Genomic DNA, 13560 nt, shown 5'->3' on the forward strand with positions numbered 1-13560 from the left:
CCCCGGGGCGACCGCCGAGGCCGTGCGAGCCCCTCCCGCGGCGTGCCCGGGGGGAGACCCCCGCCCCCCGGGACAGCCCCACGCACCAGGCGGCTTCTTAAAGTCGGTTTTTATTAAAGAACCAAAATCACGTACAGAGGGGTCTGTCCCCAGAGCGGGCGAGCGTTGTTCTGCCTCCGGAGTCGCGGACCGCCCGTTAAAGTGCTGTTACATCCATAAATTTACAAGGGGGGGGGGGGGGGGGGGGGGGAGGGAGAGAGGAGGGGGCCCGGGGGGGGGGGGGATAAATATACATCATAAATAAATAAAAATCCAACAAATACTGTACCAAGAGAATCACAGTACATTTATATCCATTGCACATAGCCACTTTTGTTTCCAGTCTGGACAAAGGTTGAAGAAGCGGACACACAGGGAGGGAGGGGGAGAGGCGGAGCGGGGGGGGCGCGGGGGGGGCCCGGCTCCCGCCCCCTCCCGGCCGGCCCGGGGCCGCTCCCCGCCGTATTGCCAGTCCGAGGAAAGCCGGGCTGCGAGTCCTCTATGTACAAGTGTCTCCTCGTGGAAATGGCTTGTGTGGGCTCTGCCCGCATGGCTTCGGGGGAAGGGGGGGTCCGGGGGGGCTCACTGGGGCAGCAGCGGCGGTTTGAAGGAGCAGTTCCCCGTGCAGTGCCGCGGGGTCAGCATTTTGCAGGAGAAGTGATGCAGCGCGTCGTGGGCCTCTGCAAAGCGACGGGGCCGTCACCCCCCGGCTCCCCCGGACCCCCCCACGCAGGGGGGACGGACGGGTGTGTTGGCCCCCCCTTAGACGTCTGTGCGCCCCCCTCCCCCCCATACCTTTCAACTTCTGCTGGATGGCATAGCGCGCTTTCCTCTCCTGGTCCAGCTCGTTGCACAGCGTATCTGGGATGGGGGCAGAGCATCACAGCGCGCCGGGGGGACACCAGAGCGCGGCCGCCCCGTCGGGGATGCACCGGGCCCAGGGGCATCGCGCTCGTCCGCAGCGCGGGTGGGGAGGGGAGGAACAAGGGGGTGCGATACGCGCCAAGCCGGGTATGGCTTCCCAGGTCATTTTAAGCCTCGGTTTTTAATTTAGCCCGGGGTGGAAATTGCTGCAAGAGGGAAGGTTCGTTCGCTGCCGCGTAGCGATGCCTCGCAGCCGTTTGCGGGGCGGGGGCGGCTCGAAATCCCGAGACGAAGCGGTGTGGTTATCAATTAAAAAAAAAAAAAAAAGGAAAAAAAAAAGGGGGGGGGAGAAGGGGGAAAAAAGAGGGGGGAAAGAGGGGGAATAGGAGATAAAAATTTAAAAGTAGTAATTGCTGGATGGCCTCGGCCAGCCTTACCTCGGACGATCTGCAGCTGCTGCACCATCTCCTCCCGGTACGCCAGCTCCCGCTTCATCTGGTCCTGGAAGTTATCTGCGGGGGCAGGGGGGTCAGCACGGCTCCCAGCCGCGGCGGGGCGGGGGGGGGGGGGGGGGGGGGGTCGCCCGTACCTTTCAGGCTCTGGAAGTCCCTCTCCAGCTTTTTCCTCAGCTCCATTTGTTCCAGGACCAATTTTTGCAACTCATCTATTTAAAAATACATGGCGGGGTTGAGGGGAGCCCGCACTTTTCCATATGGAGGCGGCTTAGCGCGGCGCTAATCGCATTACGTTACATTAATCACAGGAGTTAATCACTCCTGCAGAAAACACAAATACCTCGAGCCGCGGGGAGAGGTAGGGGGGTCCCCCCAGGCCCCCAGCTCCCGACCTGCCCCCGGCTCACCTCGGGCCAAATTCTCGATGTCCTTTTCCACCAGCTGCGTCCCGGCCACCTCCATGGCGAGGTCCTCCCCTGCGGGGGGCACAGCACCGTCAGCCCCGGCCCGGGGGGGGGGAGGGGGCCCGGCGGGGGGGCGCGGCGGAGGGCCCGGAGCCCAGCGCGGCCGGCGCTTACCTCTGTCGGTATTTACAGGGCTGGGATGCGAGACATTCCTTTGGTCCTGATAGGATTTTCTGGTCTCTAAATCCTCTGCCGCGGAGTGATTGTCTTCTTTATCTTGCTCTTAAAGTTAATAAACCGATTTTCAACCATAAGCAATGAAAGTATGGTCCTGATATATCCTTAATTACATAATTACGGACAAAGCCCTCGTTAAAACCTTCTTAGCGGACATCCTAATCGCTTTGCTATTGGAAAGTAGCTTGCTGGCAGGCGCTTGGCCCCGCCGCGCCGTGTGCGCCCCGCCGGCCCAGCCCCCGCCGCACCGGCCGCCCCCGCCGGCGGCACCTCCGGCCCCGGGGCGGCCTGGCCCCGGCCCCCCGCCCGAATCCGTTTGCGTTCGCTTTTCTCCCGAAAGCCCCCAAACGAAAGCGGCGGCCCAGGGCCCCCCCCCGGAGCTGAGCAGCCGGCGGGGGCGACACCCGGGGCCGCGCTCTCTCTGCGCACCCCCGGCCGCCCCCCCGGCCCGCTTTACCCTTCGCCTCGGGGGTGCAGAGGTACGGGGCTCCCACGGAGGCGGTGGTCTTCAGCGGCTGCAGGTGCTCCCCCCTGTCCGGTGCGTACACCTACAAAAGAGCGAGTCAGGGCGGCGGCGGGGGCCCCGCCGGGCCCCCCGAGGGCAGAGCTCGCCCCCCGCCCCCGGCCCCACACCTCGTAGCCGCCCCTGCTGCTGCTCCGCTCGGGGCTGCCGTCGGGCGGCTGCCCGCCCTCCTGCGCCGCCGGCTCGCCCGCCTTCTCCTCGGGCCCGTCGGCCCCGGCGGGCGGCGGCTCCTCGGTACCGGCCAGCAGCCGCGGCGGCGGCGGCTCGCGTCCCTCGGGGGGGGCGGAGGTGGCGGCGGCGGCGGCGGCGGCGGCGTCCTCCTCCTCGTCCTCCGGGAAGCGGTTGGACTCCACGTCTACCTCGGGCTCCTCGGCCGTGTCGCCCCCCGGGGAGAGCGAGCGGTAGCTGGAGCTGCCCTCGCTGAGGAAGTCCGGGGAGAGGTAGCCGGGGCCGCGGGGGGCCGCGCCGCCGTACGCCTCGCGGGTGCCGTAGAGCTTGGCGATGCTCTCGGCGTCCTTGACCACCGGGCGGAAGGCGGAGAGGTAGCTGCCCTTCCTGGGCAGGGGCAGCGGGGGGAGCAGCGCCTCGTCCCCGGAGCGCTCCTCCTCGCCCGCCGCCCGCGACAAGGCGCTGGGGCAGCGCTCGCCCTCCGCCCCGGCACCCTCCTGGGGGGTCGCGCTGCTCCGCCCGCTGCCCGACGGCTCCGAGCCCTCCAGCTCGCCGTGCCGGCCCGACAAGCCCGGCGGCTCGGCCGCCGCCGCCGCCGCGGCCGCCGCCGCCGCCACCACCACGGCCGTGGCCGCCGCCTTGGCCTGGCTTTGCGCCGGGTAGGGCGGCACGGGCAGGCTGCCGGCGGCCGGCCAGAAGACGGGGAAGGAGGGGTAGACACCGGCGTCCTTGGCGGCCCCGGGCTGGTGGGGCGGCTGGGCCGGCTGGTGCGGGTGGGGGTGCGGGGGTCCCCAGAACATGCCGGGCGGCAGCGCGCCGCCCTTGCCCGCCTCGCCGCCTCCCGCGCCGCCCAGCGCGTCCTCCTGCTTCTTGGGGCAGAGTCCGAAGGCGGCGGCGGGGAAGCCGTAGGGGTGCGGGAAGAGCGGCGGCGGCAGCTTCTGCAGCATGCCGAAGCCCTTGCTGGGCACCGGGATCACCGGGTAGCTGCGCACCGCGCCCGCCCCGCCGTGCGCGCCCGCCGCCCCGCCGTGCGCCGCCGGCAGCCCCAGCGCCCGCTCGCCCGCCGGCTCCTGCCCGCTGCAGCGCAGGCTCTTGTGCGCCGGGGCCAGCTCGGGGCCGGCGGGCGGCGGCGGGTGCAGAGCGGCCTTGGCGGCCGGGGAGCCGCCACCGGGCCCGCCGGCTGCCGCCCCTTGCAGGGAGAAGGTCCGCTTGCGGGTGCCGCCGTTGAACATGGCCTTGACATCCTCCCAGGCGTGCGACAGCTCCTCCGTGGCCGTCTTGTCGCTGAGCTTGAGGTGGCGGCGCCAGGAGTTGAAGTTGGCGGCGTCGGGCTGGGTGTACTTGGAGTCCGGGGTGCGGTGGGAGTGGAAGATGAACTTGTTGGGGGAGAAGTACATGCTGCAGTAGCTGCACTTGATGCACTTAGCGCGGGAGCTGTTGTAGCGGGCCGGGATGAAGCTGCCCCGGGAGCCCCAGGCGCACTCGTGCACCACGTCGAAGGCGAAGTTCTCGGGCAGCTTGGGCGGCTTGTGCTCGCCCAGGAAGGACTTGCAGAGCCGCTCCGCCTCCCGCTTGGTGATCATGCCGCAGCGGCGGGAGGAGATGGGCATGGCCCCGGCCCGCCGCAGGATCTCCAGCTGCACCGGCGTGCACTGCACGCAGGTGATGCCCAGGGCCACCCGCCGGTTGTGGATCTCATTGTAGCTGTAGTTCTTGAGCAGCGTGTTGGAGATCTGCGCCAGGCACAGCCGCTCCTGCCCGTCGATGACCAGGGACACGATGGGCACGCCGTACAGAGAGGTCTCACCCACTTGGTTGGGCTTGAGGGTATTGGAGCCCTGGTACGGCTGCAGCTCTTGCTTTGAATTTGGGGAGGAGCTTGCATCTCTCCCATTTCCCATCTGACTGGCGATCGCCTCCATTCCCCCCCAAAACGCCCCTGCAAAACAAAATCGGGGAAAGGCGCGGGTTAGGAGCGCTCCCGGGGCCCCGCCGCCGCCGCCCGGCCCGCCGCTCCCGGAGCCCCGCTCCGCGGCCCAGCTGCTCCCCGCTCCCCTCCGCTCCGCGCCGCCGGCCCCGGCCCGGAGCTCCCCGCCCGCCGCCGCAGGCCCCCCCCCGCCGCGGACAGGCCGGCCGGAGAGGGCTGGCGGAACCGCAGCGCATCCCCCCGCGCCGTGCCCGCCGGTGCCCAGCCCCGGTACCCAGCCCCGCCGCAGCCGCCGCCGGGCGCAGACCCGCGGCTAGGCGGCCCGGGGAGCCCAGCGGCAGCGGCCGCCCGGGACAAGGGCGTCCCGGGGGGGGGCACGGACAACACGGACAACACCCCCCCCTCCGGACCCAGCCCCGGTCCCCGGGAGGTGTCGCGTCCCTTCTCTTTGTGCCGGCTCGCCGAGCCGTGCCGGGCCGCCGGTTGCGGCGAGCCCCGGGCGGGCTCCAACGAAACGCGCCGGAGGATGCGAGCGGCGCGTCCCGGGGCGGCGGGGCCGGGGGGGCCAAGCCCCGGGCCGGGCCGGCCGGGCCGAAACTTGCCGCTCGGTGCCCGCGGGCGGGCGGAGCGGGGGCGGCGGGCGCGGCTGCCCGGTAGCCCCTTTGTCGTGTCTCCGGCAGGCGATTAGGAGCGGGCGGATTAGGGGCCGGGGCGGGCAGGACCCGCAGCACGTAGCAGCAGAAGGGCAGCAGCGAGCCAGGCAAATTGGCTTAGCGGGGAGGGCTCCCGGGGGTAAGCCGCTTCCGTGGGAATTACACAAAATAACGGGGAGCGCCCACCGAAAACGCGCCCCAACCCCCCCCCCCCATCCCCCCATCCCCTCCATCCGCCGCCTGCTCCCACTTACCGCGGCGCGGAGCGCGGCTGGACGTGCAGGCTCTCCTCGGGGCTAGGGGCCGCAGCCCGGCACCGGGGCCGCCATCAGCCGGGGGGGCCCCGTCCGCACCGAGCCCTTCACGGCGGGCAGCCGCCGGGCCGCGGGGCGGGCGGGCAGCGGCGCGCCCTTCACCGACGCCTCGGGGCCGCCGCCCGCCCCGCCGCCGCGTCCGCCCGGGCGAGATGCAACAAGAGCGAGTGACCAGCCGCGCCACCGAGGGAGGATCCGGATCCGTACTTGGAGACGCTGCACATTGATCCGGTGACAGCTAAAATAACGGGAAGACACACCCACTTAGCACCAGCATATTTACATTAACTGCCTCCGGGACCCCGCGGCCGTCAATCACCGATGCGCTCCAGTCAATCACAGCGCGGCTTTAAGGCACGGCGGAACGGGAGGGGGGGGGGGGCGTGGGGGGCCGCCACCGAGCGGGGACCCGCCCGGGCTGCCCGAGGTAAGAGCGGGGATCAACCCCCGGCCGCACCTGCGTGGGGCTCCGCGCCGCTCCGCGCCCCCTCCCCCTCCGCCCCCCGCTGTGCGGGCATCCCCGGGGGGAGCGATGCTCGTTGAAAGTTTGCGTGGGGAGCGGGCGGCAACGAAAAGAGGGGCCCGGGGGGGGTGGCGGAGGGGCCCCATCGAAATCGGGGATGCGCCGTTAACGCGCATCCCGCCCCCCCCGGGGTGCGCGCCTCGCCGGCGGGGCGCGGGTGCGGGAACGGTACCGGGCGTGTGTGGGGGGGCATCGGAGCAGCAACGAAATCGCGGGGAGGCGAGGGCGGGAGGGGGCGAGCCCGTGGTTTTTCGTTCCCCACGGGGGCCCGCTCCACTCCGGCAGGATCCGCGGCTACCGGCATGGGGTGGGGGGACACCCTGCTCCGGCGGCCGCCGGCCGTGCCGGCGTGGCGGGGGCCCATAGCCGCATCCCTGCCCTGGTTGGGTCCTCGCATGCAGCGCTCGTCACAGCCACGTTAATTAAACTGTAATTAATCATCGCGTCCGGCCGCGATCGGCGCAATTACACTGATCAAACAGAAGTTAATAACGGCGCGGATCGCCCCCAGCTATCACTTTTGTGTGCCCCCCCCCCCTTCCCCGCCATCACCAGCGGCGCCGGGAGGATGCGGCGGAGCCGGCGCGGAGCGGAACGCAGGTGCGGAGCCCCCCGCCTCCCCCGCGCTGCCGCGGCTGGACCGGCTCCGGGCCGCGCTCCCGTGCGGGAAAGCGACGGCGGCTCCCCCCGGGACGTCCCGTCGGGGGGGACGCGGACCGGGTGCTGCTGGCCGGGCCTTGCGGCGCGGCCTTCCCGCAATGATAGCAACCCGAGCTGGTAATTATTCCTCGCCTTTTAATTATTTATCGCCCCCCCCCCCCCCCCCGCATCCTCCGGCCAGGCGGGGCAGAAGCGCGGTGAGACGCGGCCGAGCCCCCAAGCCCCGCTGCCCCTCTCGCGGCCGGGTTTAGGGTCATCCCACGGCATTAAATACCCGCAGTGGCTGCGGAACCGGCTGCGAGGCACCGCGAGCGGGCGGCGACGCGGACCGAGCGGTGCCTCCCCCCACCCCCGTTCCCGGGGCCGCTCCTGCGGCGACACGTCGGGGGCTGGGGGGCTCCGGGAGGACGCGGCCGCGCCCCGGCCCCCTCCGCCGTACCCTTCCCGGGCCGTGCGGCTGCCCCGCTGCCCGCAGAGCGCCTCCGCAGCCCGGAGCGGCGGCGCCGGCCCGGGGCTCGCCCCGACGGTGGAGCGGCAGCGCGGAGCCCCGAGGCGGGGATGCGCCCGGCCCCGCCGCCCCGGCCCCGCCGCCCCGGCCCCACCGCCCGGCCGCGCTCCCCGCCGGCGCCCCGCTCCTCGCAGCCGCCGTATCTTTTAACAGTTGAATTGACTGCAGTTTTTGTCAGTTAATTAGGTTTAATTTACATAATTAGTACAGTATAAAGAGTATTGGGGATAATCAGGAGGTACGTCTCGCTTACTGTGTAAACACGGATTCGGAATTAAAAATCAGATGTAATTAAGGCGTGTGCGCGCGGCTTTTAATTGTAATGAATTTCTAATTAACGCTCAACGATCGCCGCACGCGAGAGCCGGGCCGTTCGCGGGCGCTGCCGCCCAGGGGTGCGCGGGCGCGGAGGGGCGCGGAGGGGCGCGGGGCCGGGCAGGCGGCGGGCAGGGACGTGCGCCCCGACGGGACCCCCCCGCCGCCGCCAGCCCCCGGGCCGGTGCCGCTGGCAGGCGAGGCCGGCGGATAATTTAGGTTAAAACTTAGGGAGCCGTGTCACGGGTGTATAAATAAATAATCGCGCGGGGACGGCCGCGAAGGGCCCCTCTCTCCTGGAGGGCTGTGCCGAGATTGCCACATAAATCACGGCGGTCTAATTCAGTGGAAGTTTAATAAACGCCTCCTATTGGAAATGAATGTTCCCCATTTAACAGTTGTATCAGCACCATATAAAACCATGACCCCAATAAATTTAATTTTAGAGGCCGATCAATCCGGGCTTCTCTCTATCGATCCGCAGCGGCTCTGCGCCTTTACAGCCTCTTCCGCGGCCCTTCCCGGGGAGGCGGGGGAAGGAGCGTTTCGATTAGACTCTTTATTAGGAAAAGATTGCTCCGAGAGGCCTGAAAATTAAACGGTGACATTTTAATTACTGGACATTGACAAAGGGAGCGGCGGCGGCTCTCTGCAGGCCGGGCACACTCCGCCTGACCCGGCGTGCTGCGCACCCGCCGAGGGCAGGGATGGGCAGGGACAGGCAGCCACCGGGGGTGGGGGTGGATCGGGATCCCCCCAGGGATCCCACCCTGAGACCCCTGGGGAGCCTGTGGGGCCCTCTCGGTGCACCCCGGTGCCCCCTCCAAGTGCCCTGGCTGTGCACGCATGCCCCTCTCCCTGAGACACCCCCTCTGTGCGCCCCCCCTCTGTGCGCCCCGGCTCTCCCACTGTGCACCCCCCATCTGTGCGCCCCGGCTCTCCCAGCATGCATGCCTGGATCCATGCACCCTGACTCTCCCACTGTGCACCCCTCAATCCATGCACCCCATCTCTCCCACTTGTCTGAGCACCCCGACTCTCCCACTGCGCATGCCTGGATCCGTGCACCCTGGCTCTCGCACTGTGCACCCTTCTATCCATGCACCCCAGCTCTCCCCGCATGCATGCCTGGATCCACGCACCCCAGCTCTCCCACTGTGCACCGCTCTGTCCATGCACCCCGGCTCCCACACCATGTCCCTCCTTCTGTGCACTGTGCGATGCCCACCGTGCCCCCGCTCTGTGCACCCTCCGTCTCCCCAACACACACCCTGGCTCTCCCCAACGTGCACCCCTTGACATGCTTCAGGTTGCCCACTGTCCAACCCCTCCCGAAGTGCTGTCCCTAAGCCCCCAGCCCCCCCATGGCAGTGCTGCCCCTCACCTTTCTGGCTGCCCAAACCCTGTCTGCACCGTCCCTGCTGGCTCTAAATCTGCCTAATTTCCCTCAGCCGCAGTGGCTGTGGGGTGCAGGGCTACTGAGGAACGCAACAAACACGATCGATAGACACGACTTTATTGATTAGGTTAAACCATCCTTTGCAGAGATGGAGCGGGATGAGCCGAGGGCAGCAATTAACTCTGCCTTCGCCCTGCCAGGCCGTGTGGTGCTGGGGGCAGCTGGGCACCGCAGCCCTTCAGCACGGCGCTGCACTCACCTGCACGTGGGGCCCGGCCGGCAGCTCTGTCTCGGCAGCAGAGAAGTTTTCCTCCTCCTGCCTGTAAAAGCCCCAGACATCCATTTGCCATTAAACATCTCCCGAGCTGACCGGCTACTTATAAACCTTGAACTTTCGCTGCAGGACTTGGCGGCGGGAGCAGCCGCAGTGGGGTACCAGCGAAGCAGCAACCTCTCCAGCAGCCAGTAAGGCTCAATCTATAAATCCTGTCCTTAGTGCACACTTGTGGTTTATGGCCATACCCTTTACTGAAGGTAAAGCAGCCCCAGGTCAGCGCAGCTCCTCGGCACCCGCACCGCAGCGCTCCAGCTGCAGCTTCCCGCTGGGAAAGGCACAGACCTCCGAGCTTTTCTCTTCTTAAAGCACAACCTTCTTTTTATTCAATGTGACCAAAATACTTTAATATAGTTAGAGATTTTAAATCATTTTTTTCCCTATTAGACTTTCCCAGAGCAGGCCAGGCAGCCCTGGTGAGCTGGGGGAGCAGATGGTCCCCCCATCCCTCCAGATTTCTGCCCCACAGGGCCTTGGAGCCCCCCCGCCCAAGCCTAAGGAAAGGCTAAAGATGGATTATCTTCAAATAACTGCTATAGCTCAGGACCCCACGGTCACACAATGGGCGCCAGCTCCCCCTTCCTGCCCCAGAACCCTGCAGCTCCCCTGGCCCCCACCGCAGGGACATCCCACTCACTGAGCTGTAGCATCTGGGGCTCGAGCTGGTTCCTGTCCCGTTCCACACAGGGCAGGCAGCAGCCTCAGGAAAGCAGTGGGGCAGGGACTAGGCTCTGCGGCACAGGAGTCACCCATAGATAACCTCACATGGCTGAAGAGCATCACCTGAGCACCCTCTGGAGAAGCTGAGAGGCCAGAGCTGGTTCTTCTGCAGCTCTCAAATTGCCGGGTTCACGTGTGCTGTGTTTAACTCAGCCCAGTTGGCGTGCCAAGGCCTGCGTGGGCCGGCCCCGGGCAGCTGAGCCAGGAACGGGTCTCTTGGGGCTGTTGTCAGGTCTCTTACGTGTTTATCTCTGCCGGTTGCACGTCTTAATGGGAGCTGGAGGAAGAGCCTCTGCACAAAGATGCTTTGTCCCCGAGAGGCTGAGCAGCCTCTGAGTCCTTTGCAGGGGCCGCCGGCTTCAAACCTTGGCGAAGGCTTTGCAAGGCTTTTCTGGAGGATTTGTAGCTCCCAGTCACTGCCCGAAGAGGCCGAGGGAGTTTCCGTGTCCCCTGGATCCCTGCGCTGTGGGGAGCAGCAGAGCAGCCACTGACAGCTCCCTTCTCTGTGCTGGGGAGCCCCTCAGAGCAGAGCCCCAGCTTGGGGTGTCTTGGCTCTTGCAGCCAAGGGACCTGCCTCCTCCCTCCTCTTCCTCACCAGCCAAGGCTGCAGGCTCCCCAGGGTGGGGGTCTCAGGTGCAGCTCCCGTGGGGCTGGATGCCGATGGCCCCCCCGGGCTGACCTCTCTGGAGGCAGCACTGGGCACAGGGAGCACAGCCGGAGCCAGAAAGCCAAGTGGAGCATGTGCCTGCCCTGGCGGCATTGCCCCCTCCCACCTGCAGCTGAAGTCCCTCCATCACCAGGCAGTGGTTTCTGCCACGGGCTCTCAGAGCCTTTGCTCTCCACCGGTGGATTTTGCTCCCTGTAGGACTAGGGACATTTTTTCCCCAGCAAAGACCCAAATTCCCTGCATTGTAGGCAGAGGGTCCCAGTGGTCCATCCCTTTTCCGTTGATGCATCCAGGTAAACTTTCCCTGCAGGACCACAAAGCTCCATGAGGCAGGAAGACACATACACCGCTCCCAGATCCAATCCTCCAGTTTGCTTATGCTCTCGGATATCAAAAAGATCAAATGACGCTCCTAAGAGCCATTTCTAGTGATTGCTCGGTTATTAACGGCAGTATATTGCTGGCCAGGGAGGGGGACGGGTCGGGGACCCCTCGCAGCCTTCAGAGCTGCAGCCCACCACAATGCCACCACCACAAAAAAAATGTTTCTGGTTTCTTTGCCAGATACACACACACACACGCACACACAGAGCTTTTCAGGCTGTTACTTGGAAAACAAAGACTGACACTTTGCCTTTGGAAAGCTGACAGCAGGATGTGTTTGGCCATGGGCTGCAACAAAATATTTTCTAATTCTGTGCTGCATTTAAGAGCACAGAACTATTAACTACCGCAGGCTCATCTCACAGGGTGAGCTTCACCTGGTAAGGACCACGGGCAGGGAAAAGTGGAAAACACTGGAAGTTTTGGCACAGATGGGACATACCCAGTTTTTCCCAGAGCCTGTGAGCTCCTGCATACGTGCTCCCATAGGAGACTGGGTCTATTGGTACCACCATAGCTGAGGTTACATGGAGCGGAGACAGAGACGCGGGACTTGTGTGGGGCTGCCGGTGGGTCCCTAAACGAGCTGGTGGGAGGAGAGGTGGGACTAGGTGGGATGGGGAGGGTCACTCAGTGCATCTATAGCATCCGCTGCTGAATTAATACGTTTGCTATGCACAGGACTCAGCTGTAGGGTACAATATCGCTGCATTTTCTGCAAGCTTGTCAGCCAAGGAATGCCTTGGATTCAGACTCCAAAAGTTGCAGCAGGAAGGAGAGGGACGACACCCCCAGGCAGCCCCGGCTCCAGCGCAGCTCCTGCCTGCCTGCAGAGCAGCACTGCTGAGCCCCTGCGCAGCACCCGGCCCTTCCAGCCCTGTCTGGCAGCCAGGAACATCTCCCTGCCGGCTCATTCCCCATCCCTGGAGCGGGTTTCGGGGCCAGGATGACGTTACACGCAAGGCTGGTGGCAGAGCCTGGGGCACGTTTCACATGTCATGGCCATCTCAAAGTCACCTTTGCACGCACACAGCCCCGGAGCCGAGGCAGGATTTCCTTAGCCCACATGCAGCACGGCAGCCCCGCTCCGTTGTGCTGCTCACAGTGCTGCGCCCCAGGGGATCCCTTCAGCTGGGTCTGGGGGGGACCCTACGCTGCACCAGCGTGCCCCACGCCAGGCTCACCCCAGCTCCCGCTGCCCCACACGGCACAGACGCAGGGCTGGCGCCCACCTGCTGCAGGGAGAGGAGCCCGGGCTGGGTGCAGGCGTGCTGGGGAGCTGCTCGCCATGGGTGGGGGCACCCGGCGCAGCCACACCTGCCCAGATCCTGCCCAGTTTTACTGCCCTCCTGCCTTCCCCTTACTTGTGCCCCTGGGTGCGGATGGGTGGTGGCAAGAATTGAGCTGAACCGGGCTCTGCGGGCACCAGGGGTTTGCACACACGCGTGCAAAGCTGGGCCAGGACGTGGGTTGGAAGGGGAGAGCGAGGTGCTGTGCTGGGGGGGGGACACACAATCCCAGTAGCCCCTGTGCAGCAAGACAGACTGGGCTGTGGGGTCCAGACCTCCCATGGGGACCCACCACCCAGGGACACCGTATCTGAGGCAGGAGGTGGCACTTCAGGGAGGCCTGACCTTGCTGCTGCTCAACACCAGGAGTGACACCACCAAAGCTGGCCGTGCTGAGGAGGAGCCGGGTTTTCCCAGCTCCGCTCTCTCATCCAGCCCGAATCCCCCCAGACGGCGTTAACCCACCGCTGGCAGCGACACAGAAACGGTGCCGCCGAGCAGAGCCCCGGCTGCTTGTCCTCCTCCTGCCCCCCAGCTGCATCGAATTCAAGGACTTGGGGGAAGGAAAGATGAGAGAGGCCCCAAACCTGCTCTGTGATTGCTGGATTGATTAAGTATACTGATGAAGACGGCAAGGTTAATACGTATGCCAGTGAATTATAACACTGTCAGCCCGTTAGCCAGGAGATTTTTCACGTTTCCATCAGCTGGCATCCCGCACAGATTTTCAGGGTGACGTCTTCCCCTCCCGACCTCCCTGCCAGGGAAAGCGAGAGGAAAAGCCTTGGTTTTACCAACTTTTAAACTGCATTAGGAAGAGAGAGTTTTTATCCAGAGAAAGCTAATGCAAACTGTTAGAGATAAATAAATGGAAGAGCTGCCTGTAGTCTGGTTGGCTCACAGGGAAGAAATTTGTCTCACTTTAGAAAAAGGACCTGGAGGTATGGGGGCTGTTGACTCATTCATTGTACTGTTATCTGCCAGGGAGGTTGTGACATCAGAGCAATTAAGACAAACTTTAGTCTATAAGTTCATGCCTGCAACCTCTATACTTCAAAAGAAGACAAACGATCCCTCCAAGGAAGGAAACAGTCTTTTCCAGGCTGCTTCCACACTAACATTTAGGATTTGCAGTAGTTCAGGAGAAATTTTTCACTTTTTTTTTTTTTTTTTTTTT

At 65.2% G+C, this 13560-nt stretch overlaps 1 protein-coding gene across 1 annotated transcript; it reads right to left on the reverse strand.

The window, feature by feature from the left end:
- Positions 1-276: 276 nt before the first annotated feature.
- Positions 277-4930, reverse strand: SKOR1 (SKI family transcriptional corepressor 1). Its single transcript, XM_040602506.1, has 8 exons — positions 2633-4930; positions 2457-2547; positions 1937-2044; positions 1766-1834; positions 1493-1567; positions 1341-1415; positions 835-900; positions 277-719 (listed from the first exon to the last, which is right to left on the reverse strand). Exons 1-8 carry the CDS (start codon positions 4610-4612, stop codon positions 622-624), a joined length of 2562 nt encoding a protein of 853 aa, XP_040458440.1. The 5' UTR covers positions 4613-4930; the 3' UTR covers positions 277-621.
- Between the last annotated feature and the right edge of the window lie 8630 nt (positions 4931-13560).

This window comes from Falco naumanni, chromosome 7, assembly GCF_017639655.2.
Source record: "Falco naumanni isolate bFalNau1 chromosome 7, bFalNau1.pat, whole genome shotgun sequence".
Taxonomy (NCBI): domain Eukaryota; kingdom Metazoa; phylum Chordata; class Aves; order Falconiformes; family Falconidae; genus Falco; species Falco naumanni.